This window comes from Cricetulus griseus, chromosome 2, assembly GCF_003668045.3.
Source record: "Cricetulus griseus strain 17A/GY chromosome 2, alternate assembly CriGri-PICRH-1.0, whole genome shotgun sequence".
Taxonomy (NCBI): domain Eukaryota; kingdom Metazoa; phylum Chordata; class Mammalia; order Rodentia; family Cricetidae; genus Cricetulus; species Cricetulus griseus.
The window spans coordinates 6,369,534-6,394,996 of NC_048595.1; the positions used below are offsets into that span (position 1 = coordinate 6,369,534).

General features: G+C 51.6%; 1 protein-coding gene across 4 annotated transcripts in view; it reads left to right on the forward strand.

The window, feature by feature from the left end:
* Positions 1–1,178: 1,178 nt before the first annotated feature.
* H6pd (hexose-6-phosphate dehydrogenase/glucose 1-dehydrogenase) overlaps positions 1,179–25,463 on the forward strand; it is a 28,720-nt gene continuing 4,435 nt past the window's right edge. The window contains exons 1-6 of one of the 4 annotated variants that reach the window (XM_035439399.1): positions 1,179–1,457; positions 9,190–9,320; positions 10,368–10,583; positions 13,855–14,491; positions 15,658–15,775; positions 24,536–24,805. In XM_035439399.1, coding sequence (XP_035295290.1) covers positions 13,874–14,491; positions 15,658–15,775; positions 24,536–24,805 — 1,006 coding nt within the window. In that variant the 5' untranslated portion in view covers positions 1,179–1,457; positions 9,190–9,320; positions 10,368–10,583; positions 13,855–13,873. Of the gene's footprint in view, positions 1,458–1,841; positions 1,962–9,189; positions 9,321–10,367; positions 10,584–13,854; positions 14,492–15,657; positions 15,776–24,535; positions 24,806–25,463 lie in introns of all 4 variants that reach the window. The other 3 variants (XM_027398289.2, XM_027398288.2, XM_027398287.2) reach the window with 3 other exon arrangements.

Below are 25,463 nucleotides of genomic sequence, written 5' to 3' on the forward strand. Positions count from 1 at the left end.
CTCACATCCAGCTCTAGAGGGGCCCCAGAGGGTACCTGGCACTTTGTCCTAGCTCAGACTCCACCCAGTGTGACCTCAATCCTGGCTGAGGATCAGCAGTCTTCTGCAGACCTCCTGGTGGTCCTGGGCTGGATGACTGTGGGCCCTAGCTTCCCTTAGCTCCCCAGCCTTCCTGGAAGCTTCTTGCTCAACATCCCGTGTGGTAATCACAACTGTTGGCTTCACTTGGTCCTTTTGGTCCTGCCAAGTTCCCCCTGATAGTGCTACTTGGAGAGCAATCATGGTAAAAGAAAAAGACTGGTTCATGTTTTCTCTCACACTGGAGTCCCCTCTCCAGGTGGCCTTTCTGTCAGTGGGATGGCTAGGAGGAGCCTCTGAAGAAGGAACAGGGCTGTGACGCTCCAAGAGTGAAGATGGGCAAGCTTATCCAGGCCGTGGCCAAGGGTATCTGCCTCCATTAGCCCAAAGCTGCTTGAGTTGTGCTGAGATAAAGGGACCCAGAGGGTAGAAAGAGCTTCATCTTCAGTGTCAGGAGTCATGGGGGGCGTGTAGGGATAGAGTTGAAATGGGCATGAGGCTGGGAACAGGGAACCAAAATGGGTGGGTGTGGGATGGAGCCAAGGGCTGAGAGGTCCTTTACATGCCTGCTACTCTCTACACAAAGCACTGTTTTATTTCCTGTCTCACTTAAAGCCACACAAAAACCATCATCTGACAGTTAAATTGTACAGCAGAACACACAGAGAGAGTCCCAAGACCCTGTAAGTTAGGGGGAGTCAGCGATCTGGAGCTGACTGGTGGAGGTGTGGTCGCAGCAGCGTTTAACTCTTCAGATGGAGGACCATGAGGCCTGGGGAAGGCAGGGAACCTGTTCCAGGTTCCAGACAAGTCAGAGAGAGACACTGCTCACCCTCTGAATGTTCTTAACGACAAACCCACTATCTCCACCCTTCGCGTCTTTAGGGGCACATGCGCGTCTCCGCGCAGCATGGCAGCTCTGCCACTGACAGCATGACCCAGGTGGGAGACCGGTGACGCAAGGCAGACAAACGCTCAAGTGTAGCTGCAGGACGCCCAGAAGCAGTCGGAGGCCCCGCCTCCTCCGCCGCGCCCGCGAGATAGGGGGTGTGCCCAGGCCCGAGGCCCCGCCTCCTCCGCGCGCGCTTCGCCCTAGGCCCCATTGCGCGCGCTCCTGGCTCCCGGGTGAGCGCCGCGCGGGGCCGCGGTGGCCTGAGGCCTTCCCGCTGGGTCCTGTCGCTGCGCAGCCTGAAATTCTGCCGCATCCCGGGCTGGACTTGGCCTCGCGCCCGAGCGCTCTCGGCGCGCCCAGGCGCGGTCCCGTGTGAAGCGCGCACCTGCTGAAGACGAAGCGCGGGCAGGGGGTCGCAGGTCCCCCCACACCCCAGCCGCCTGTCGTGCTAGCCAGCCCGGGCCACTTCCCGGAGGAGCGAGATGAAGTAAGCTGCACCCCCTGCTTGCTCTGGGCTGCGCACTTCTTGCACCGACGGCATGCCAGCCAGCCGGCCACGGGGGTGGCTCGGGTCCCACGGTGCACGCAGTCACCGATCCTCCACCCGCACACCCCTCCTTCCGCGGAATAAAGGCATCACCTCCCCACCCCACCCCACCGGGGCCTGGGGATGCGGTGCAGTTAGGTGGCGGGCCAGTAGGAGGCGGGCAGGCCCCTTCCCCGGCAGCCCTGGGGGCCCAGCGCGCCCTTGTCCCTGGGCTTCCCGGAACGTGCCGCAGAGAGCGAGCCGGTGATTTCCCAATGCTTTAACTTTGGCAGCTGCTATCGCAAGAGCGTTTCCTACATACCAACCCAGCAAATTCTTTTTCAGAGGCCCGGGGCCTCTGAAAGTCGGCTTTCCCAGCCTTGAATGCTTAGCCGGAAGTAAGAACTGAAAGTTCCACGCAGCTGATTCAGTAGCTAGTCCACCTTCCATCGTGGTCCTTGAAAGGTAACCACTTGGAAAACCAGGGCCCCTGTAGTCTCTGCCGTGATGCACGGCTTGCCCAATCTGAGTTGATGAGGCTAATCTTTATTTTGGGAACACATCACAGAAAAGCTCCTGCTTAAGAGGAGCATAGTGGTGTATACTTTTAATCCCAGCACTTGGAGGAGGTGGGCAGAGGCAGGAACTTCACTGAGGTCGAAGAATTTTTTTTCAAAATAAAATAAAACCAGAAAGGAGAATTAGGAAGACTGCTTCAGCCATCTGTGGCCCAGTCCTCCAGAGCTGCCCGGAGCAGCTGTACTGGGTTGTAAAGTCAGGAAGCTCTCTTACACCATGTCCTCACAAAAGTGTGTTTTGCTCCCATTCTGGTTTCTTTTGGCCAACCATTAAAATGAGATTGCTTATCCCCATTTTACAGCCAGGGAAAATAATCTAGAATTAAGCCAGAGGTTTAGGGCTACCAAATTACAGCCTTACTCTTTTCACTCTTTGGTGTCATTGTTTGTTTTTTAACCTAGGGCATCATACATGCTAGGCAACAACGAACCTTTGAGCTACAGCCCCAGCTTATAGTCTTTTCAAATAATAGGTTATTTTTTTAAGATTTAAAAGAAATCTGTGTGTATGAATATTGTGCATGCATGCATGTAAGAATTCCAAGTGTGTGCAGTGTTTATTGAGGAAGAAGAGGGTATGGGCTCTCCTGGAACTGCAGGTTGTAAGCTGCCATGTGGACCTGGGGAATCAAACCTGGGACCTCTGGAAAGGCAGCCAGTGCTCTTAACCGCTGAGCCATCTCTCTAACCTCATTTGTTTTATTTGTATGTGCGTGTGAACATGTGTGTATATTCTCATGCCTGCGGAGAACAGAAGAGGGAGTTGCAGCCCACGGAGCTAGAGTTGCAGTGAACTGCCATGTTGGTGCTAGGAGCTGAATCTAGGTCCTCTGCCAGAACAGCAAACCCTGCTAACGGCTGAGCAAATTCTCCAGTCTGCCCCCTTAGCATCCCGCTCATTTGTTTTGTTCTAATTTTATTTATTTAATGTGTGTGGTTGGGTGTTTTATCTCCATACATATCTGTATACCGCATATGTGCCTGGAACTCTTGGAGGCCAGGTGAGGGCTGGAGTTACGGATGGTTGTGAGCTGCCGTGGACATGCTGGGAATTGAATTCAGGTCCTGTGCAAGAGCAGCGGGCACCGGAACTGCTGAGTCATCCCTCCAGCTCAGCTGTGTTTTTTTGGGTCAAGGTCCTGTTTTGTATCCCAGGCTGGTCTCAAGCGCTCAGTCCTTCTCCGTCAGCTTCTTGGGTTATGGGACTATAGACATGTCCTGCAGCACTGGGCTATCCTACTCTGTTCTTCTAGCCAGATGGTAGTCATCTCAAGAGCTAAGAAGGGGCCATCCCAGCCTGTAGCTCTTCACGCTGTCATCAGTGTGGTCAGATGGACTAGCTGAGCTCTCATGATCCACGCCTTGCAGTTTTCCTGTGGCAAGATGGTTAATTGTTTTTGAGGTGCTGTGGGAATGTTCAGTGGTAGAAGCTGTCATTTTGTGAGCGCCTACAGCTTGCCAGGCATTGCGCCACAGTGCCTCCCATGGATCGTGGGAGTGCTGAGTGCTTGTGTAGTGGACTTGCTTTTCTGTTCTGTGGTTGAGGAGCAAAGAGGGTAAAGGCTGTCCCAGGTGCAGAGGCAGAGTTGAATTCCAGATCCGATACTCAGTGTCTTGGCCCACAGGGCCTTTCAGGTTTCACTCCATGTCTTCCTAATGTCAGGAGGACGGCATGCGAGTCACTATTAGACAAGTGGGCATGGGGGTCTTAGCAGGGACCAGTGAGAGTCCATTAGTGTTCGGGGTACCATAGCAACCTAGAACATTGCCCGGCCAGCTGGCTTATGTGAATGGCCACTGTCAGGAAAACCAGTAATGCTAACTGCTGTTTTATTGTTTGGGGATATAACCACACATTTTCTTTCTCCTTTTTTTTAAAAAGATTATTTTTATTTCTGTGTACAGGATTTTGTTTGCATGTATGAGCACCATGTGTGTACAGTGCCTGCAGAGGCCAAAAGCGGTCATTGGATCCTCTGGGCCAGGGACTGTGATGGGTTCTTGGAATGAGACTGTAATCACAGGTGGTTATAAGCCATCACGTACTGGGAACTGAACCTGGGTCTTCTACAAGAACAAGTGCTCTTAACCGCTGAGCAGTCTCTCTAGCCTTTAGCCACACATTTTCTAGTGGCATTGGAGGTCAGCTCTAGAACTAATGCAGCATTGGAGGTTAGTTCTGGAACCAAGCGTGGCATTTGGAGGTCAGCTCTAGAACCAATGCAGTGTTGTAGGCTAGCTCTAGAACCAACGCAGCATTGGAGGTCAGCTCTAGAACCAATGTGGCATTTGGAGGTTAGCTCTAGAAACAATCATGGCATTTGGAGGCTAGCCCTAGAACCAACATGGCTTTGGAGTTTAATTCTAGAATCAATGTGGCATTGGAGGTTAGCTCTAGAACCAACACAGCATTGGAGGTTAGCTCTAGAACCAATGCGGCATTGGAGGTTAGCTCTAGAAATAAGCATAGCATTTGGAGGTCAGCTCTAGAACCAAGTGTGGCATTGGGGGTTAGCTCTAGAACCAACACAGCATTGGAGGTTAGCTCTAGAACTAACACAGCATTGGGGGTTAGCTCTAGAACCAACGCAGCATTGGAGGTTAGCTCTAGAACCAATGCGGCATTGGAGGTTAGCTCTAGAACCAAGTGTGGCATTGGAGGTTAGCTCTAGAACCAGTGCGGCATTGAAAGGTCATCTCTAGAACCAAGTGTGGCATTGGAGGTCAGCTCTAGAACCAAGTGTGGCATTGAAAGGTCATCTCTAGAACCAATGCGGCATTGGAGGTCAGCTCTAGAACCAAGTGCTTCCATTCACATCCTGTCACTTCTGAGTTGTCTGACCTTCAGCAAGGTAGTTTACCTTTCTGTGTCTTAGTTCACGGCTACACAAATGGTGGATGATAGTGCCTGCCTCACAGAATTGCAGCAAGAGTAAAAGGGCCCATCGCTTGTCATACTCTAATGTAGCACGAGTTCTAATTGGTCCTAATAATAAAAGCCCGGAGTCAGATACTAGGGGGTGAAAGCTGGAAGATCAGAGAAGCAGAGCAGCAGCCGCCAGAGCTCTCACCTCTGTGAAACCCTCAGACTGAAAAGAGGCCAAGCTCCTGTCTCCTCCTGCCTTACCACTTCCTGTCTGTCTGTACAGACCTCCAGGCCTCTATGGTTAGCTAGTGGCTAGCTTTGCCCTCTGATCTTCAGGCAAGCTTTATTTGTTAGATCGTAAACAAAATATCACCACACTCTAAGCCTAGCATTTGGCATATGGCATATGCACCGTAAATAGCTCACACTACTAATAGTGTTATAAGCAAGAAGTGACTGCTGGCGGGTTGCAGTGTCACGGTGCTTGAAGTGGCCGTTGCCGTGTATTGCTTCCATGCCATCATTGGTCCTGGGCATCTCATACAAGAGGTTACAGTGGTCCTGTGCAAATGGTATTTATTTGGTCATTAGCAAATATCCCTGGGGAGCTTGCCGAGTGCTTGGCCCTCGGAGATACCGGAGATGCAGGAGATACCGCAGTGAGGTGAACGTAACTCTCCGTATTCAGGTTGGACTTGGTTTCTTGGGAGAAGCAGAGGCAGACAGTAAGCAAGCAAATGTACTCATCACCGAAGAGAGGTAGGCCTGGGTGTGGCTTTGCTTCCCTGCGCATCTAACACATCCAACACTGCATAAAACTAAGTGCGCTGACACATGCCTGTTATCCTAGCGTTCAGGAGACGGGCGGGGGGCGGCGGCAGAAGAGCGGAAGTTCTGGGTCTGGAGAGGTGACTCAGCAGCACTGGCTGCTCTTCTAGGGACCTGGGTTCAATTCCCAGCACTCATATGGTGGTTCACAGCTGTCTATAACCCCCATTCCAGGGCACCCAAAGCCCTAGTCTGGCTTCTGCAGGCACCACGCATGGGCGTGGCACACAATCATAAAAGACACCCACACGCAAAATAATTTCAGGGAAATTCAAGGTCATCCTCAGCTACACGTCAAATTTGAGGGCAGTCAAGGATACATGAAACCTGAGAAGCAGGGGGGGATGGAGGAAGGAGAGAGGGAGGGAGGGAGGGAGGGAGGGAGGGAGGAGTGGGAGGAGGGGAGGAAGTGTGAAGGGGGGGTGGCCGCTGTAGTGTTTTCTGGAGTGGTCTGAGAAAGCCTGACTGAACAAGGGGTCTTGCTGAAGTTAGTGAAGGAATGCGCCACGTGGGCCCCTGTGGGGGGAAAGTAGGTCAGACAGAGAGAAGAGCCAGTGCAAAGACCCTGAGGCGGGAGGAAGGGCAGAGTAGTGTGAGAGTCAAAGAAGTGGTAGACCCGTGAACAGAGAAATGGCATGGTCCTACCAACGCTGGGAGGGCCCCTGTGGCCCCCGTGCTAGACGCAACACTGCAGGGGCCAGAGAGAGGGTTAGGAGGGAGGAAGGACATTCTGTAGTCGTCCAGGCAGGGGTGATGGCACCTCTGTAACTTTTATTGTGTTTGTGTGTGCATACGTGTGTACTTATGTGGGGGTCAGAGGGCAGCTGGATCTCTCCTTCCAAGTCATAGGCTTGGTGACAGGTGCCTGCAGCTGCCCCCAAATTTAAGTTGAAGGTCTATTTCCAACAGACCAGTCCCCTCTAAGGTTTATGATCTGAACATGTGTGCATTTCCTGGGAGCTGCATTTGAAGCAGCTTGAGGGGTGTGGTGGTGCAGGCCTGTAATGCCTGTGCTGGGGAGCGAGCGAGCGCAAGGCTGGGGGTGGCAAGGTGAGGTCCGTCTGCACTGCAGAGAGGCCTGGCCTCAAGAAGAGAGAACACACACCTGAAGGGGAGGGGAGGGGAGGGGAGAAGAGGGAAGACAGAAGGGGAGGTAAAGAGAAGGGGAAGGGGAGGGAAGTGGAGGGGGAGGGGAGGGGAAGGGGGGGAAGGGGAGGGGAGGAGAAGGAAGGGAGGGGAAGGGAGCCGAGGGAAGGGAAGGACAGAGGGGGGGAAGTAATTGGAGGAGAAGGGAAGAGGAGGGGAGGGGAGGACAGAAGGGAAGAGGAGGGGAGGGGAGGGAAGGGAAAATTAGATTTGGGGTAAATAAGCCCCGTGGACTGTGATTGGCTAACCCTGGTCAGCACTCCACCGTGAGCAGAGGCTTCAGAGTGAGGAGCCATCTAGCTTGGCCACACAGACAGCAACCGGCTGGTAAACTTTGAACAGTGCTCTGCAGGGGCGAGGGCTGGGGCTGGGGAACTTGATTTCTGATCTTTGCCAATGTCTGCGATACAGATGTCCCCCTATTCAGCTACACCGAGAGCATATAGACAGCAAACAACGCGGCCTCGTGATTAGGAAACGATACTCTGAGTGTGTTGACCTCTGTTCTCAGTAGGATCAGTTGGTTGTTCATTAATGTAACTTCGATTTGGCAATGGCTATGCCTGACAGCCAGCTGGGGAAAATCCGGGAGTTTCCGTAATCAAATCTTGCAAACAGGTACAAAGGGACTTTTAGTGTCCTCGCCACTTCTAGCTACCCTCAGAGGAGGCCAAGGAAAGGGCTCTTTGAGAAGAGCTTGACCTGGAAGCCCAGGTCCCCAGATTGGCCGCAGGGTACCAAATGCAGGTTCTTTGCCTGCACTGGTGAGTCTGGATGCCTGCGGCCTTGGTGCTGGGGGCCCTTGCCTGAGCAGCGTGAGTCTTGTGAATGCTCTCTCACTCCACTTCTTGTTTCCTTCCCAGCTCTTTTTAAAAGTCCAGGTTTCTGGGCTGCAATTTGAGAACCATCCTCTCTTCTAGCCCCACCCCCAGGAGTCGGCTTAGTCAGTAACGTCTGTCTGTGGGAGCTAGGAAAGGGAGTAGGGGGTAGGTAATGACCCCTGACTTTCTCTCTGGTAACTGCTGTGGCTAGCCAGCACCAGCCCCGTGCTTCTTCCTCTGCTGGCCTGGGCAGGGACAGCTGTGGGCTGGCTGGCCATGTTCCCCTTTCCTGTGAGAGTAAGCCAGTCTTTCACCTTCTAGAATGTTAGCAGGGCCTTTGTCTAATGGGTGAGACACTCTCTAATGGAGAGTTGGAGAGCCAAGGGTATTGGCTCTGTGTGCACACTCAGCCCTAATTCTAACATGAGCCTGTCAGAGCTATGTGCTGTCACCCTTAGGAGGCTGGCCTGTCTTCCTGCTTGCTGACTCCACCTCCTTCTTACTTATTTTGTTTTGTGTGTAAGAGTATTTGCATGCATGTCTGTGCGTGCACTATGTTTGTGCTTGGTGTAGGTTCCCCTAGAACTGGAATTCAGGGTGGTTGTGAGCTGCCATGAGGGTGCTGGGAACGGCCGGAGCAACAAATGCTCTAAACTGCTGAGCCACCTCTCCAGCCCCTACCCTCTCTCTTCTTTTTCCTGTTTTTCTTTTGATAGGAGGTTGCTATGAAGCCCAGGCTAACCCTGGACTCACAAGCCTCCTGAATCCCAAGGACTGAGGTTATAGGCTTGAGTTATCATGTCCTGTTCCAGCTGTTTCTCTCTCTCTCTCTCTCTCTCTCTCTCTCTCTCTTTAAGATTTTATTTATTTATTATGCATACAACATTCTGCTTCCATGTATATCTGCACACCAGAAGAGGGCACCAGGTCTCATAACAGATGGTTGTGAGCCACAATGTGGTTGCTGGGAATTGAACTCAGGACCTCTGGAATAGCAGTTGGTGCTCTTAACCTCTGAGCCATCTCTCCAGCCCCCAGCTGTTTCTTGAATAAAATTTGTTATATATGAAATTGTGTCCTGTACACTCTTTTTGTTAGTTTTTGTTTGTTTTGCTTTTCGAGACAGGGTTTCTCTGTGTATTCCTGGCTGTTCTGAAACTCACTCTGTAGACCAGGTTGTAAACTTGGCGTTGTATTTCTTGGCCCCCTACAGGTCTCTGTCTCCCCCAGCACTTCCCTGCCTATACAGATAGAACCTCCCTGGAAAAGCATGGGACCAAGGGCTAGAAAAATACCTGGACATGCTTAGTTCACTTCCCAGGCGAGGAAGCTGAGACCTTAGCAGATTAAATGCCTTCTTCAGGGTTGCGTGGTTGTTTAGGATGAGGGCAAGACGTGGCTGAGAATGACATTTTCCAGTGTCCGTGCTGAGTCTCTGTCCTTCTCTCCTCCAGCTTCTCAGACTGTTTAGTGAAGGTTCCCTGACTCGATAGGCAAAGAAGAAATCGAGGGAGAAGAAAATTCCCGAGTGAGCTTTTGGTTTCCGGCCTCTTGACTGACCTCTGCCATCGTGTGGGAGGCTCTGGTAAGTCTACTTCACAGCGCCTTCTTCTCAGTGCAGAGCCCAGAGAGAGGAGTGCTTGTGCAAAACCCCTCAGAGGTAGCCTCTGCAGCAGCGGGAAGGTGCAGCCTCAGGGGAGAGAGCCAAGCCCAGGTCTCGCTGTCCTCATCCTGGGAGTTGGCAGTCAGATAAGTAACAGATTTTGCTCCCCAGGGCTCTTAGCAGGGTTGGCTCTGCAGCCCAGAGGTGAGGGGAGTGATCCAGTTCCTGTCACAGCAGTGATGCTGTGCACTTTAGAGCAGGGAATCGCTTACATTTAATTAACCCTTTTCCTCCTTCCTTCCTTCCTTCCTTTTTCCTGAGACAGGGTCTCCAACTACTTATATTGCAAGCTGGCTTTGAATTTCTGACCTCCCTCGTTTCACCTCCATACCTGGCCTATTTAAGTAGTCTAATTAGTTAACATTTGTCTAGTATCCATTTTTTAATGTTTTTAATTACTCTTAATTGAGTGTGTGTTACATGGATGCATAGCCTTTTACTTGCCATGGCGTGCATACAGGACTCCGAGAACAATTTCATGGAGTCAGATTTCTCCTTCTACCATGCTGGTTCCAGGGATTGCAATTGGGTCATCATGCTTCTTGGTAGCAAATGCCTTTACCCACTGAGCCATCTCATCTACCTGGGCAGGGGGGGCGGGGTGAGCAGGAAGGGGAGGGGAGAGAGAGAGAGAGAGAGAGAGAGAGAGAGAGAGAGAGAGAGAGTCTGTTGTTGTCGGCCTTAGCCTTCTGACTGCCGGGATGACAGGCATGGTTGCGCATGCTTTTATTTTGTTTGGCTTTGCTTTGGGTCACATCTCTCTTAATGCTTACAGCCCTTTTGTTGGTCTTTCAGGCCAACAAAATCTATCATGTTTTTGTTGTTGTTTTGTTTGTTATGTGCTAGAGCCTGGACGCAGGCCTCACTCATGATAGACAAATGCCCTACCTACCACTGATTAGAATCTTCAGACCTGTTCTCACTCTTAATCTCTGAGTTGTCCAGACTGACCTCAAACTCCATTTGTAGCCCAAGCCGGCCTTGAACTTTTGCCTCATCTGTCATGTGGTGGGGAGGGTAGAGATCCCCCCCCACACCCATTCACACCTGAAGCAGGTGGAAAAGCTGGCTGCTGGCCCTAGGGTCAAAAGAAGAGGAGAGCTGTCCCTGCCTTTCGTCAGCTGCAGCCCTCAGGAGAGTGACCGTGAAACCTCGCCTAACAACACAGCGGAGCTGGCCCTACAGGTGTGGGTGTGGGAAAGCTGATCCTAAGATGTCAAAGTGAGAGAAAGGAGAAAGGGCCCGCCCATAGCTCATCGCTGCAGGGGGTGAGCTAGCATGCAATGCTGGAGAGCGCACCCTAGTGGTGAAGATGGGACAGCTGGCAGGCTGACCAACCCTGCAACTACCCAGGCCCAGAACCCAACATCCACCCCATCTGTGATTTGCTGGAGCACGGGGTGAGGGGTGGGAGTGGGGTCGATCCCGTGGACACAGGGCTGTAGAATCTCCATGACACAGGGCAGCAACAGGATGTCCAGTGAGGGTCCCAGTGAGGGCCCAGCATTGATGGAGTAGTAGAGACCAGGGGCCTAGAACCAGACCAGTGATCTTTGCGATGAATGTCTGCATGTAAAAATGTTTGGTTAAAGGGTTTACTGTGTGACTCGCTGTGTCACACTGCAGCTTCCATGATGAGATTTTTCCCTTTCTCCCCCCTTTTTTTTCTCTTAAGTTTTGTTTTATTCTGGGGAGCAAGGGGGTGGGATTGAGAGGCATGATGTGGAAGACACAAAGAATAAATAAAAAAGAAAGTTTAAAAAAAAATCAAGTAGCACGGATACCCCCCATGCTGATTTCAGAAAGCGTAGTCGTGTGGGTATTTAAGTAATCACACTGTAAACAAGTCTGTTGAAATACCCAGCGTTGCTTGCTTCAGGAGGTCTGGGAATGCAAGAGAGAAGACTGGTTTACTTGGGCACTAGGTCCAGAACACTCACACTGACAGGGAAAAAAAAAATGGTGTGGTAGACGGCCAGAAGGCAGTGTGGGTCAGGTGCCACGCATCCACATCCCCGTTGTCCTCAGAGAGGTGGCCTTGGGCTCCCCCACCCGACAGCCCCTGCGAGACTCCCCAGCCTCTCTCTGTACCAGCACATCCCGAGCCCTGGCTCCCAGGGCCGGATCAGGAGTTGGGATGCGGCTTTGCCAGCTGGCGCCTCCTCCTTCTCCAGGCTGTTCTCTGGGCTTCAGATTTCTCCTGCACTGACCTTGCAGCTTTTTCTTCCCCTGGGGCAGAGCTGCTGCCAGTTGAGAAAGAAAGGCTCAGGTGCCAAGGACAGGAGTTGGGAAGCAGAGGAAAATGCAATGCCCTGTAGTCCGCCTGTGTATTTGAGAATGAGTAGAGATACACGGGGAACAGGAGAGGAAGCTGGGGCCTCTCAGGTCCTTTGAATGGCTGGAGGTGTGATGTGTCCTATGGATGCTGGCACAGACACTATTGTTGTCTCACCTGGGTGTCACTAGAGCCATCTTGGAGGTGAGTCCCCAGAGAGATGAAGAAGGAAGGCTAGGAGCAGGCAGAAGCAGGCTCATGGCTCACATATGCTATCCCGTCACTTCGCAGGCTGAGGCAGGAGGATTGCCATGAGTGGAGGTCAGCCTGGGCTACAGATTAAGACCCTGTTTCATACAACAACAACAACAGTCAAACAAACAGAGGCAAATTTAATCCCAGCTGAATAGTGCTTGCAGACTGGTCAACCCTGTGGAGCCGTTTGTGTGTTCCACGATCTCTGTAAACCCCAGTTTCCCATCTGTGTGGTCGTATTTATTCTGTTCCTGCTGTCCGGTTGACGAACGGTATTCAGTCAGTTTCTGTAGTTGCCTTTCCACCTTTCCACCTCTCCTTCCATAGCCATAGTTCCTGCCCTCTTCAGTTCCTTCTGCCCTTTCCCAAAGCCCAGCTTCAGCGGACACAGCACTGGGCCAGAACAGGAGACCAGCCCGGTAAACCCTCAGACGCTCTTGTGACTCAACCTAGGCCTCCTGTCTCTCAGATATGCCAGCTGCCACAAGTGAGGCTGGAAAAACCAGCCTGGAAGGCATGTTTGCCCATGGAAGCCAGCAAAGCAATTGTGGGGACCCAGCTTGCCGCTCTGCCACTAAGATGCTTCATTCCACAGTATCCCAGCCTTTCCATGTGCAAAGGGGACTGCAGGCAAACTGTCCTGTGTGGGTCTTCAGGGCTCTGGGCTGGGTCCGGTAAGATCAGACTGAGAGCATGTGGTTTTGTGATTGGCACATTTTTATACCATCGGCTGTCCTGTAAACAGAGGCTAAAAGGCAGCAGGTACTGCCCTGAGAATTGTATAAATGTGGAGTTATTTTATTCTTGCAACAAGCCCGTGATAGAGGCACCACTATGGCACCCATTCCAGAGGAAACTGGGGTGTTGTCTGGTTAGTTGTTGGGTTATTAAGGAATAGAGCTGGGTTTACACTTAGGCACGAGGCTGCATGATCTTTTGTTTGTTTGTTTGTGTAGGTTTTGGTTTTATTGTTGGGTTTGTTTGTTTCTTTGTTTTTCAGACAGGTTTTCTCGGTGTAATCCTGACTGTTCTGCAATTTTCTCTGTAGACCAGGCTGGTCTTGAACTCAGAGATCCGCCTGCCTCTGCCTTCTGAGTGCTGGGATTAAAGGTGTGAGACACCACCACATACCTTTTTTTTTTTTTATTTACTGTGTTGGGAATGGGACCCAGTTTCCTTGTTATACTGGACAGTTTGCTGCTGAGCCACACACACTCCACCCCAAAGTCTACGCTTTCTCTATTACATTTATCTGTGTCTGTATGTGTGTACATATACAGAGGAGGTCAGAGGTCAGCTTGCAGGTCTTGATTCTCTCCTTGGATCCAGCATGTGGGTCCCAGGGGTTGCACGCAGATTGTCGGGTTGGGGCAGGTGTGCTTCCTTACTCAGCCATCTTGCTGGCCCCAAGGCCTCTCTTCATTGTCGTTTTGTGGGTGGAGCCCAGCAGACATGGGGAAAGCTGAGCAATGGGTGAGCAGGCGATCATGTTCTCTCCCACTTCCAGCCATTGGTACCTGGGCTGGGGTTTCCCTGCTGCCCAACCAGCCTGTGCTCATGGCTGAGGCTAGTGGTGGTTGTGACATGGCCAACTCTTCTCTCAGCACTGTGGGCCTCCCTGGCGATTTGTGCCACTCTCTGGTGCTCCTAGCAGCAGACTGCCCTGAATCAGTCAAATGGCCTTGGAGTTTCCCCGGGCACAATTCCTTCTTACAGAGCAAGCTCCCTATACACTGACTCCCTGGCACAGAGGCCAGGCTGCTCAGGAGGGAGGGGAATGCTGAGTGACTATAACATTTCTCCCAGAAACATGTGGCTGTTTCTCGCCAGGCAGGAAATATTTGATGTCCTAGCTGTGTTTACTCCCGAATCATAACCTCCTGGGCCATGTCTGATGCTTCCTTGTTCCTTGTCTGCTCTTCCCAGGCACCAGAACATTTGGAGAATGCTCACAGTGGCAATGTGCTTGGCCCTCCTGGGCTGCCTGCAGGCCCAGGAGTTCAAGGGACATGTTTCCATCATCCTGCTGGGAGCAACTGGGGACCTAGCTAAGAAGTACCTGTGGCAAGGACTGTTTCAGCTGTACCTGGATGAGGCTGGGAAGGGCCACAGTTTTAGCTTCCACGGGGCTGCCCTGACAGCCCCCCAGCAGGGCCAGAAGCTCATGGACAAGGCCCTGGAATCCCTCTCCTGCCCCAAGGACTTGGCACTCAGTCACTGTGATGAACTCAAGGGTCAGTTTCTACAGCTGAGTCAGTACCGCCAACTGAAGACAGCCGAGGACTATCAGACTCTGAACAAGGACATTGAGACGCAGGTCCAGCAGGATGGGCTCTGGGAAGCTGGCAGGATCTTCTACTTCTCAGTGCCACCCTTTGCCTATGCAGACATTGCCCGCAACATCAACAGCAGCTGCAGACCACACCCAGGTGCCTGGCTGCGCGTTGTTCTGGAAAAACCCTTTGGCCATGACCACCTCTCAGCCCAGCAGCTGGCTTCAGAACTTGGAAGCTTTTTCCAGGAAGAGGAGATGTATCGGGTAGACCATTACCTGGGCAAGCAGGTGAGCAGCGGCTTGGAGCCTGGCGTGGCCATGCTGTGTGGGGTACCATGGCTCTATCACCAGGGACTTCCTACCCAATATAGAATTGGGCTGGAGAGTGTTGGGACCCTCAGCACCCATGGTCTTCCTGAGAGAAGACTGGAGATGCAGAAGCAGGGAAGCCAGTGAATAGCTGGCTCCTTGTCTTGGCTTCTGAGAGAGGGTGTGCTTTCTGACTGCCCCTTGTTGACCTACTCCCCAGGCATGGTCCAGGGACTATGATGGCTGGATCTGGCGTTCATTTGGAAATGCTATGGGAACTCTAATCCCTCACCCATCTGCCTTTTTAAAATAAAAATCTTTTTTGTCTTGAATTCTGTCTTGAGGCAAGAAGCTGATAACAACTTAGAATCAAGGAAGGGAAGTGGACCCCCCCCCCCCAAGTCTAAGCGTTTCACTGAAGCCTGGAAACAGGAGCTTGGAACAGTCTCCTGGAAGGCACAGGTCAAGGCCAGTCCACTCTGCAGAGGCCTCAGAACTCTGGGCTCATGTAGTGCTAGCATTCCCTCCATAGAGTGCACTGGGCCTGTGTGCTCTTTGGTACCCAGACTGCTGGGCTGGGCCACACCCTGGGTAGGGAGCCAACTACACAGACAGGTGCTTCACTTTCCATCCAGCCATCCAACCCTTTGTATCTGTCATGGCAACAGCCTCAAATTGTGGTCCCCAGACCAGTCTTGAAAAGGGTTTGTTGGCCTGGAAATGAGAAGGAATTAATATTAAATGTATAGTTTCAAGTTTTTCATGTCAGTCTTAAAAGATAGGGTTCATTTCTCTCTCTCTCTCTCTCTCTCTCTCTCTCTCTCTCTCTCTCTCTCTCTCTCTCTCTCAGTTTTTTTCCCCTCTTGGTACTACAGCTTGAACCTAGGGTCTCACACATGTGAGGCAAGCACTCTGCCACTGGGCTATAGCCACAGGAAGACAGTCAATTTGCAACATGCTCTTTCTTGGCTGCAAACTGTTAGGTCATTTAGTTTTGAGCATCTCCACTGAGCTGTGAGATCTGAGGGCTAGGAGCTGAGGCCCACAGACAATGGCTTTCTCCTAAGTGACGAGGTCTGGAGCTCGAGAGCCAGGCTTCTTCCTTCACCCAAGAACCTGGGATGACCAGTGTTCCTCCCTGACAGGCCGTGGCTCAGATCCTGCCCTTCCGAGATCAGAACCGCAAGGCCTTGGATGGCCTCTGGAGCAGGCACCACGTGGAGCGGGTGGAGATTATCATGAAGGAGACCGTGGATGCAGAAGGTGAGTGACAGATCTGGCGCCCCACGGCTCCTCGGCCTTGCCTGCCTGGTATTTGGTGGCACTCCAGGCCCTATAGTCTAGAATGCCTGCTGGGCTTTTGTACCATGGCCAGCTCAGCTCGGAGGGATGGTTTCTGTTGTTGGTGTGTAACTCCCTCCAGGACTCCTGCTGTGTGCTACGCTATTTATTGGGCTAACTTGCAGGGTGCCTGGTGGCAAAGCCCAAGTTGTCATTGATGCCAGCGGAGGCATTTGGTCCAGTGACATGCACCTGCTGCAGACACTTGAAGTCAAGTGGTGGAGGTTACTCCAGGTGTGTGTGTGTGTGTGTGTGTGTGTGTGTGTGTGTGTGTGTGTGTATGTGTGTGTGTATGTGTGTATGTGTTTAAGACAGGGTCTCATAGCCCAGGCTGGCTTCAAAACTGCTATATAGCCAGGATGACCTTGAGCTTCTGATCCTCCAGCCTCTGCCGCCCTGATGCTGGGACTCTAGGTGTGTGCTAGAACACACCCTCAGCTAATGTGGGTTTTATGCTAGTGTGGTGTGGGTCATTGCAGCTGTGAAGTTTTGTGCTTGCGTGAGAGATGCCACCTCCTGGGACTTAGCAGCCTCTCCTATGCCCTCCTCCCTCTCAAGTGACCTCTAGCACCCTTGCTCTTCCTGTGGGAGGCCTTTGCTGGCCACTCTCTCCGGAAGCCGCAGACTTCATTGCTCTCTGCCGGGCTGCTCTTGTCCTGTGCTGGCCTTGCTTTCTCTCACTTGACTGTGGGTGCCAGGAGGGCACCTATCTTACAACGTCCTGTAAGAATGGTGTCAGTCCAGGGTCACACTTGCCTCTGAGCCTAGTGTGGTGACCTCAGTGAGGTCTGGTAAGAGGAGGTTTTATAGGTGATGACAGATACAGTTACTTTGATCTCTGGCATTCTACAGAGTTACCACAAAATTTTTTAGAAGTGTGTGTGTGTGTGTGTGTGTGTGTGTGTGTGTGTGTGTGTGCGCGCGCGCGCGCGCATGCATGCATGCACATATGTGCCATGTGGTCTTGTGGGGGTTAGAGGACAATCTTTGGAGTCGCTTCTTTTTTACCATGTGGGTCCTAGATATTGAACTGAGACCATCAGGCTTGGTGGCAAGCACATTTACTCACCAAGACATCTTTCTGGCCCTGTTATTATAATTAAAACTATTTTTATATATTAATTTCATTGTCTTATGTGTATCAGTATTTTTCTGAACACACATGTGCGCCATACTCATGCCCGGTGCCCATGGAGGTCAGAAGAGCCTGCTGGACCCCCTGGGACTGGAGTCACAGACAGTTGTGAGTTGTCACCATGTGGGTGCTGGGAACTGAACGCAGATCCCCTGCAAGATTGATAAGTGTTTGTAACCACTGAGCCCAGTGATTAAAATCTCTCCAGCCCCGTTAGTAAAATTTTTGATCACTATATTTACAACATTGGTTCTTACATCATTGCTAATAATCATATAATAATAATAATAATAATAATAATAATAATAATTCAAAAAGCTAACTGTTGCTATGTCCCCAGAAGCCATATGAGGTGGGGACAGTTGCTGGCCTTCTCCAAAGGAAGCAGTGTGCTCTCTGTTCAAGGTCCTTGGCTGGAGTGAAGGAGTCTGAGTCTAGGCCAGCACTGTGGTTCTAGCTCTCGCTCTTGGCACCGCTGCACAGTGCCACTACCCCACACAACTGTATGCCTACCTTCTGCAGCTGCAGGGATTCCCAGAAGCCACCCCCCTCAGACCCCAAAGTGACCTGGCTAAAGGAGAGAGTTCCAAGCTCCTGAACCAAAGAGTGGGTAGAGGTCTGTCCTTCCTGTCTCCTCATCTGTTCTTTCTGCTTCCCCCTGGCAACTCTGGCTCGTCTCCTCTCTCTTGGTGTGTGTAAGTTAGTGCTGGAAGCTCTGGGCTGGGTGGTAGGGTCTCAGAGAGGTGAGATTCGGCCTCTGAGAGGCAGGGATGGGGGGTTAGAAACTCCAGTATGGAGGCCACAGGCAGACTGTGGGAGGCAGGTGAGGAGTGAGTGTCAGGAGGCTAGACAGGGCTTCCCAGCCAGGCCTTGACAGGCAGAGAACAGGTACCAGCCCTTTATGGTGACTTACTTCACCTGGGTCTCAGGAAGTCTCCAGAGCCCTTTCAGGTGTCTGATGTCCAAGCAGGAGTGTGTGCAGCACCTTGTGCTGCCTTCATCTGCAGAGCTGAGCTGCAGAGCTGGTTCTGAGAATGTGAATCCAGTGGGAGGTGCAGCAGCCACTCCCCAGCCAACCAGCAGCACTGTCTATGCCTCCTTCTGCTGGGAGGCAGGGTCTCATTCCGTCTGCCTGGCATTCGTCTCTGTGCTTGCCATGGCGTGTGGAAGAGTACCGTGTGTGGAGTTGGCTGCGGTCCTCTCTCCTCGACATTCTGCCCCTCTCCTGCCCATATCCTCCACGTACTACACACCCTCTAAGGACTCTTTGCAGGGTCTCTGTGGAGACAGGGGCCAGGCAGGCTGCAGCAAAGGTGCCTTTCAAAGTTAGGAAATGGAAACCAGAAAGCCAGGTGGATGCCTGCCAGGTGGTCTTGCCGAGTTGAGCCTGCAACAGTGAGAGCTACCCAGGTGGCTGTGCCCAGGGCCTGGTAGGGGATACATTCTGCCGCTCCTGAGCCTCCAGCGTGATACTCTCCCACTCAGTGAGAGGACAGGCGGCCAGGATCCCTTTGTTCCAAGGGCCTACACCTAGTAACAGATAAGAGCTGTCGTGTGGGACTGGCCCGCTCTCTGAGCTTGCTTCCTTTAAACAATTTGGTTTTATTTCGTTGTATTTTGTTTGAGACAGTGTCTCTCAATTTAGCCTAGGCAGACCTCTATCTTATACTATAGCTTAGGCTGGCCTTGAACCCACAGAAATTCTCCTGCCTTGGGCTTTCTAGTGCTGGTATTACAGACACAAGCTACCACTTCCTTCTGGATTCTGTTTTTGTTGCACCTGGCCAGCGGACTGCTGCTCTGCTGGGGTTTGGGTCTTTCTGGTCTAGACACAGGCCCAGAGCAGCCAATTATGGGAAATTCTGCCACCAAGCCTCAAGCCACTTTGGTAATATAATGAGTACACACCAGTGCGGGGAGAGCAAGTCTTGTTGGCGTCCTAAGGAGGTGTCTACCGAAGTTCAGTTGATCCAAGCACGGTCCTTCTCTCCCGCCTTCCTGACGGACTACAGATCTGCCAAGTGGCAGCCAAGTGGCAACCTCTGTGTGACAGTGGTGGGCTCGATGAGTGACACCCCGTTGGCCTCTGTGTAGGCCGAGAATGTTTCCAAGGCTGAATTCTGAGCCCTACAGTCTGAATTTTAAGCAGAAAGACCAAGGTCACAAGGTCACAAGCCATTCCCTGTCCAGTGTCGTTGTCCACCCCCCCCCCACCCCGACTCATGCGTTCCTTCTACCAAGGGGTGGATGCTGGGAGAGTCTAAACTGTTCTCTGCATTCTGGAAGAGGAGGGGCTGCTATCCGGCCCTGTCATCCCCCCCTCCCCTGCTTTACAGCAGTCACAGGAAAGGGACTGTTGAGCTGCAAGGTCGTATGGCTCTTTCTCTCCCATCCCTATGCAGCTGGGTGGCAGCATTCCCCAGCTCCATCCCTCCCCTCCCCAGCTTCTGCCGCAGCCTTTGGCTCTGTGGAGCTTGCTGCAGAGGCTGCTGCAGAGGCTGGGGGCACATTGGATCGGGGAGGAAGGAACCATTCTTCAAGCCCGCAGTAACCCTGCAGTGTCTGACCTGGGTTCAGCCCACAGGAGGCCCTGCCCCTGTCACATATGCCCTGGAACCCTCAGTGGGGTCTCCTGATGCAGCCACATGGGCTGTGGATATGACCTTGGTCAGGTCACCTGCTGCAATGAAGCAGTGACTCCAAAGGACCCAGCAGAGGAATCAGCTCTTAACCACAGAGGTTCAGTAGTCTGTGTTCTGGTGTTTGAACCCAGCCTCTGGGTCATCAGAACCCAAACTTCTAACCCTGTGTTCCTCACCCTCTCAGTGCCCAGGTCTAGACTTCAGGGGTTGGTCCCCTCCCTGCCTTGTACTCTCCACCAACTGTTTCCTCTGCACAGAAGCCTTGGAGTGGGCTGAGGACACACTCCTTGAGGCTCTCTGCTGAGCAGTGTCTCTATCCAGGCTCTAGGGAAAGGAGTGTGATGTATGCTTTAAATGACTGCCCTGTGCCTCTCATCAAAGGACCAAAACAGCCAGGGTCCTTCCAGGTATCACCAGCTGCCCTGCCTCCCTTCCACCGTGTGACATAAGGCACTGGACACTTGCTCAGCAGAGCAGTGTCCCTTCCGGCCCATCTGCTGTACTGTCTTTTAGGCTGAGCTGTGGTAGCTGGAACTTCACATCCCTAGTGAGGGTGACAGGGAGAAGACGCAGCCGGCAGTCACACAGTCTCTCCTCTGCTGTCACTGTCATTATTTTTAGCGATCCCAGAAGACATTGGTAGCGACTGCAGCTGACTTTTAGTAGTTTTTTCCTTTGTTTTGTGAAAATATCTATTTTTTGCTGGGAAACCCAGCCCTCCCACAGCAAGGAATCAATGGGACAGGGTTCTGGTTTGCTTCCAGAGAAGTGACCCTCAGCTCCACTTTTATAGGGCTGAGAAGCCAGAGTAGTGTTCTCTGGGTGATTTCCTGCATTAAATTAGGTAACATCCACGGGAGTACTTAACAAATAGAGATGCTCTCCAAGTTTACCAGGAGAGGAAGGATCTTAATGTGGCTATTCCGACCAATGCTGGCTTAGTGTGTGACAACCTGTAATTGGTCTATAATACTCTTCATCTTCTCTTAGTTAACCCCATCTATATTTCCATATATTGACAATCTGCATAATATATTTTTAACAGCTCTATATTTTTGTTCAGTTCTATTTATATCACAGAATATGCAGTATAAACTCTATAACTAGACATTTTGGGCTCTTTCCAGGTTTTGCTATTTTAAATAGTACTTTCTGATTTTTTTCTGAGATCAAATTCACATATTCTGTAAAATTCACCGTTTAAAGTTTGTGACTCAGTGTGTTTTAGTACTTTGCAATGTTGTGCAGCCAGTCCCTACTTCTAGAACATTTATGATCATTAACTATTTTCCCTCTAGTATATTTCTGCAGTGGAGTCCCTCGGCCAAAGATGGCAAGCAGTTTCAAGCCCTCTTCCATCCCTTAGACTGAGCAGGATGACAGAGGGCAAAGCCATGGTCCACCCTGGACTCGGCACAGTTAGGAGCTCACAGGATCTTTTTTCAGGCCGGCCATACTGCTTGCACTTTTTCTTTTCAATAATGTGAATTTTAGCTGGCACCCTCTAACCTAGGAAAAGGGCTTGCAAAGCCAGTACAGACCCCCTTTAGGGGAGAAAAAACCAGATCCCGACAATAGGCAGTTCCTGGACCAAGTCAACGCACTGAGTACCATGGGAGCACCAGCGCCTGGTTTTCACCTGCCGGCTGAGATGCTGAGCCCCGCGGCCACAGCCCTGGTCCTACCTAGCCGACCGGTTGGGAGCCGAGACCATAAATCCACGGGTTGTGCTAACCCTGGCACACCTCAGAGCTTGAAATGAAGGAAGAAAGGCAGCTCTCTTTCACTCAGCGGGTAGTAAACCCCAGGCACACAATCTCCCCAGAATCAAGAAGCGGGCGGATAAAAATAGGAAAGGGGCCCGCGGGGGGTTAGGGAATTAATGCATAGTAAGCAGGTCTCGGGCTTTTAAGGACTCTGGCGCTCTCTCTCCATCAAAAATTCATCTTCCCTAAAGCCGTAGACGTCCTCTCTTTGCCTGAATCTGCTCTAATTCATCGATTTTATCGGGCATGGGTTTCCGTGTCTGAGCAGCTCAGAAGCGGGTTTGCCGTAGGCGGAACCAGGCTGAGCCAGCAGCCAGCTTCTTCCTGCGGCCGGCCGTGACTAGCCAGGTTCAAATCTTGCTCGGGCTCGGTGAAGCCCATTGTTACCCCACCCTGTGGGTAACATCCAGTGACCTCTCAGGGACAACCACCAGACGTCATGTCGGCGCTCTTAGGAATCAGCAGATTTTAAATGGACCTTCAAAAAAAAAAAAAAAAGATTTGTTTCTATTTTATGTATATAGACATCTTGCTTGAAAATGTGCCTGTTTATCACACAAGTGCCTGGTGCCTGTGGGAGTCAGAAGAGGGCATCAGGTCCCCTGGGACTGGAATTAGGGATGGCTGTGTGCCACCATGTGGGTGCTGGGAACTGAACCCTGGTCCTCTGTAAGGACAACAAATGCTGAGCCACCTCTAGCTCCCTGCAGCTACCATTTTAAAAGATATGTATCTTTTTAAAGGTACATATGTATCTATTTTTATTTGGGGGGTGTTTTTTCAAGACAGGGTCTCACTATGTAACTGTGGTTGTCCTGGAACTCACTCTGTAGACCAAGCTGGCCTCAAACTCAGAGGTTTGCCTCCCAAGTGCTGGGACTAAAGGTGTGGCCACCACTGCCTGGCCCTATTTTAACTCTTAACTCTTAACTCTCTCTCTCTCTGTCTCTCTCTCTGTCTCTGTCTCTGTCTCTCTCTCTTTCTCTGTGTCTCTGTCTCTCTCTCTCTCTGTCTGTCTGTCTCTCTCTCTCTCTCTCTCTCTCTCTCTCTCTCTCTCTCTCTCTCTCTCTCTCTGTGTGTGTGTGTGTGTGTGTGTGTGGAGGTTGTTTGTATATTTGCATGCAGTACCTGTGGAGCCCAGAAGAGGGCATCAAATCCCTGAAGCTGGAGTCAGGTAGGTGTGCTGGAAATGAAACCAAGTGCTGTTAACCACTGACCCATTTCTCTGGTCCCCCAACTGCCTTTTAAATTTTTATTGTTTCCAAATAGTCACCATGTCTCCCCAGCAGGGCAGGTTCGGAAGACTGAGGGTGCCTGCTCAGAGCAGGCCTCCCCTTTATCTGTTTGGATTGAATATTAAGTAGATTCCAGGTAAAATAATGCTTAGGAGATACATGCAAGGCAAATATAACTGTAATAAGAAATGAAAACAGGTTTTAATTTATTTTTTATTTCTTCCCCCCACCCAATGAGCCCAGAGCCTCAACCAGGATAAAAAAAAAAATTCTACTACCTCCAGGCTCCTACAGTGCTTTACTTAAAAAAAAAAAAAAACCTTAGCACATTTATTTATTTATTTGTGATTTATGATTTGTGTGCATGTATGGGTGTGTACATGCTGTGGCACACATGTGGAGGTCAGATGATAACTTGTGGGAGTCAGTTCCTCTTTCCCTCTTATGGGCCCTGCAGGCTGAACTCAGGTTGTCAGGCTTGGCAGCAGGCACCTTTGCCCACTGGTCATCCTTGCCACACTTTGACAGCTCTTGTGTGTGTCTCCTGGGACTCTATCCTATTTCCCGTCCTCTGTTGTTTCCAGCTTTGACTGTGCTTACTTCTGTTTGTATGCGTGTGCACGTGTGTGTGTGTGTGTGTGTGTGTGTGTGTGTACATATGTGTGTTTGTGGGAGACAGGTGTCTTCCTCAGTCACGCTCCACATGATTTATTTGGCGTCAGGGTCTCTGCGGCCAGCCGGCTGTTACTGGGGCTCCTCCTGTGTCCATCTCCTCAGGGCTGGAGTTGTTGCAGGTATGCAGCACCACAGCCAGCTTTTTACAAGGGTGCCAGGAATCTGAGCTAAGATCTTCATGTGTTCGTGACAGGCATGCTCCCCTGTCGCAGCCAGCCCTCAATTCTCTTGACTCTTGTCATATGTGTCTGTGTGCTTAAACAGTGTGCTGTTACATTCTAGTGAGGAGATGCACAAGGTACAGCAACTTCCTATTTGCCTGTTTCTTTTTCTGTGGTACTGGAGGTTGTTGCCCAGGGCCGCATGTGTGCTAGGCAAGACTGCGCTGCCAAACTCTGACCAGCGTTCTTTTCACCTCTTCATCCTGCCTCCCTTTGTGTGAGCTGCTTCTCTTTAGGACTGGATCGATCTTGTGTAGATCTGGGTAGCCTTGGACTCACAAAGATCCATCTACCTCTTAATCCTAAATCCTGGATTAAAGGTGTGTGCCTGGTTTCTATGGCTTATGGCTGACTTTGCTTTCTGAACCCTCAGGCAAGCTTTCATAAATCATAAACAATATATTACCACAATCTCCTGCCCCAGGGCTGTGCACTTGAGAGTCTCTTCACCTGCGATGTCTCTGGTCCCAGAGGAGCCTTCTCTGACCCCTCTGAAACAGCTCACAGTTTTCTTTGTTCTCCTTCCTCTTTCTGTGTACCCTGGCTAAGTGAATTCTTGCAGTGGGTTATGGGGTGGTGTTTTGGGTTCTGTTTAGTGGTCGGATACACAAGCCAGTCAACTAAGTAGTCACATTAGGAGATGGCTCTCAGAGCTGGCGCCTACCATCCTCTCGCCATGACCAGTTTGCTCCGCCTGCTGGCCAGTGCCCAGGGAGGGAGGCAGGCTAGGAGGCTAGCCAAGATCCACAGATGTTTCTGCCCAGCCCTGAGACTAGAACCTTCCCAAGACAATTCCAGAACAGTCCCAGTGGGATGATGGCTCCTCTTAGAGTAGTTTTGATGGAGGGAGGGTGCCCCAACTGTCCCCTTTCCTGTCTCATGTTGAGGTTTGCTGTGGCATAGCTTGGCGTGGGTTCTTTGGATGAAGGAATGAGGATGCCACGAGAAGTGATGGGTAGTGTCTTACCGCCTCGGGGACCCTTCTGATGACGCCCCCCTGTCACTCAGGCCGAGCCAGTTTCTATGAGGAGTATGGCGTCATCCGTGACACGCTGCAGAATCATCTGACTGAGATCCTCACACTGGTGGCCATGGAGCTGCCGCACAACATCAGCAGCTCGGCCGCGGTGCTGCAGCACAAGCTCCAAGCCTTCCAGGCCCTGAGGGGGCTGCAGAAGAGCAGTGCCATCCTGGGCCAGTACCAGGCCTATAATGAGCAGGTGCGTCGGGAGCTGAAGAAGCCAGACGGTTTCCAGAGCCTGACACCAACCTTTGCAGGTAGGCACCAGGGCCGGCAGCTGTGGGGCTGCCACCAGCTGGAAGCAGCTGGAACAGCCAGTGCCCTTTGAAGTGAGGTAGCTCGGACTCCAAGGAATCTTGACAAGAGTGCTACACAGTACGTGGTGACCACCACCCCGAGGCCTTCTGCCAGTTTGAAGCCGCAGGTCACCTACATCAGCCTCCATTCCGTCCCAGGAAGGTCTCCCAAGGATGTGCCTGCGGGGCTCACATAGGTACCACCTTTGTGGGCTGTGTGTGTAGCTTCCATAATACAGCAAACCTCTGTCCAGCCACAGCCAAGGGATGTTCCTGTGGACAGATACCACATTGGCCAGCAGATACCTGCTAGAGCCACTGGAAAGTTCCAGAAGCCTTTTGGGGAGGGCGGCTGGCTCCTAGCAGGTAGAAACTATGGCCACGAGACGGCCCCTGCACATAAAGGCCATTTGAGTGCCGAGCAGTGTTTGTATCTCCCTCGGTGCTCAACACCCACCAGGCAGGTGAAAAGGCAAGATCTCAGCTAGGCTTGAGAGTGTGCACAGTGTGTCCGTGCCCGGCGTCTATGACTGTGGCAGGTACACACACATGCATGTGCTACCCCACTGCACAGACTCCTTCTCACCTACCCCCCCACACCGGGCCTCTACTCATGCTT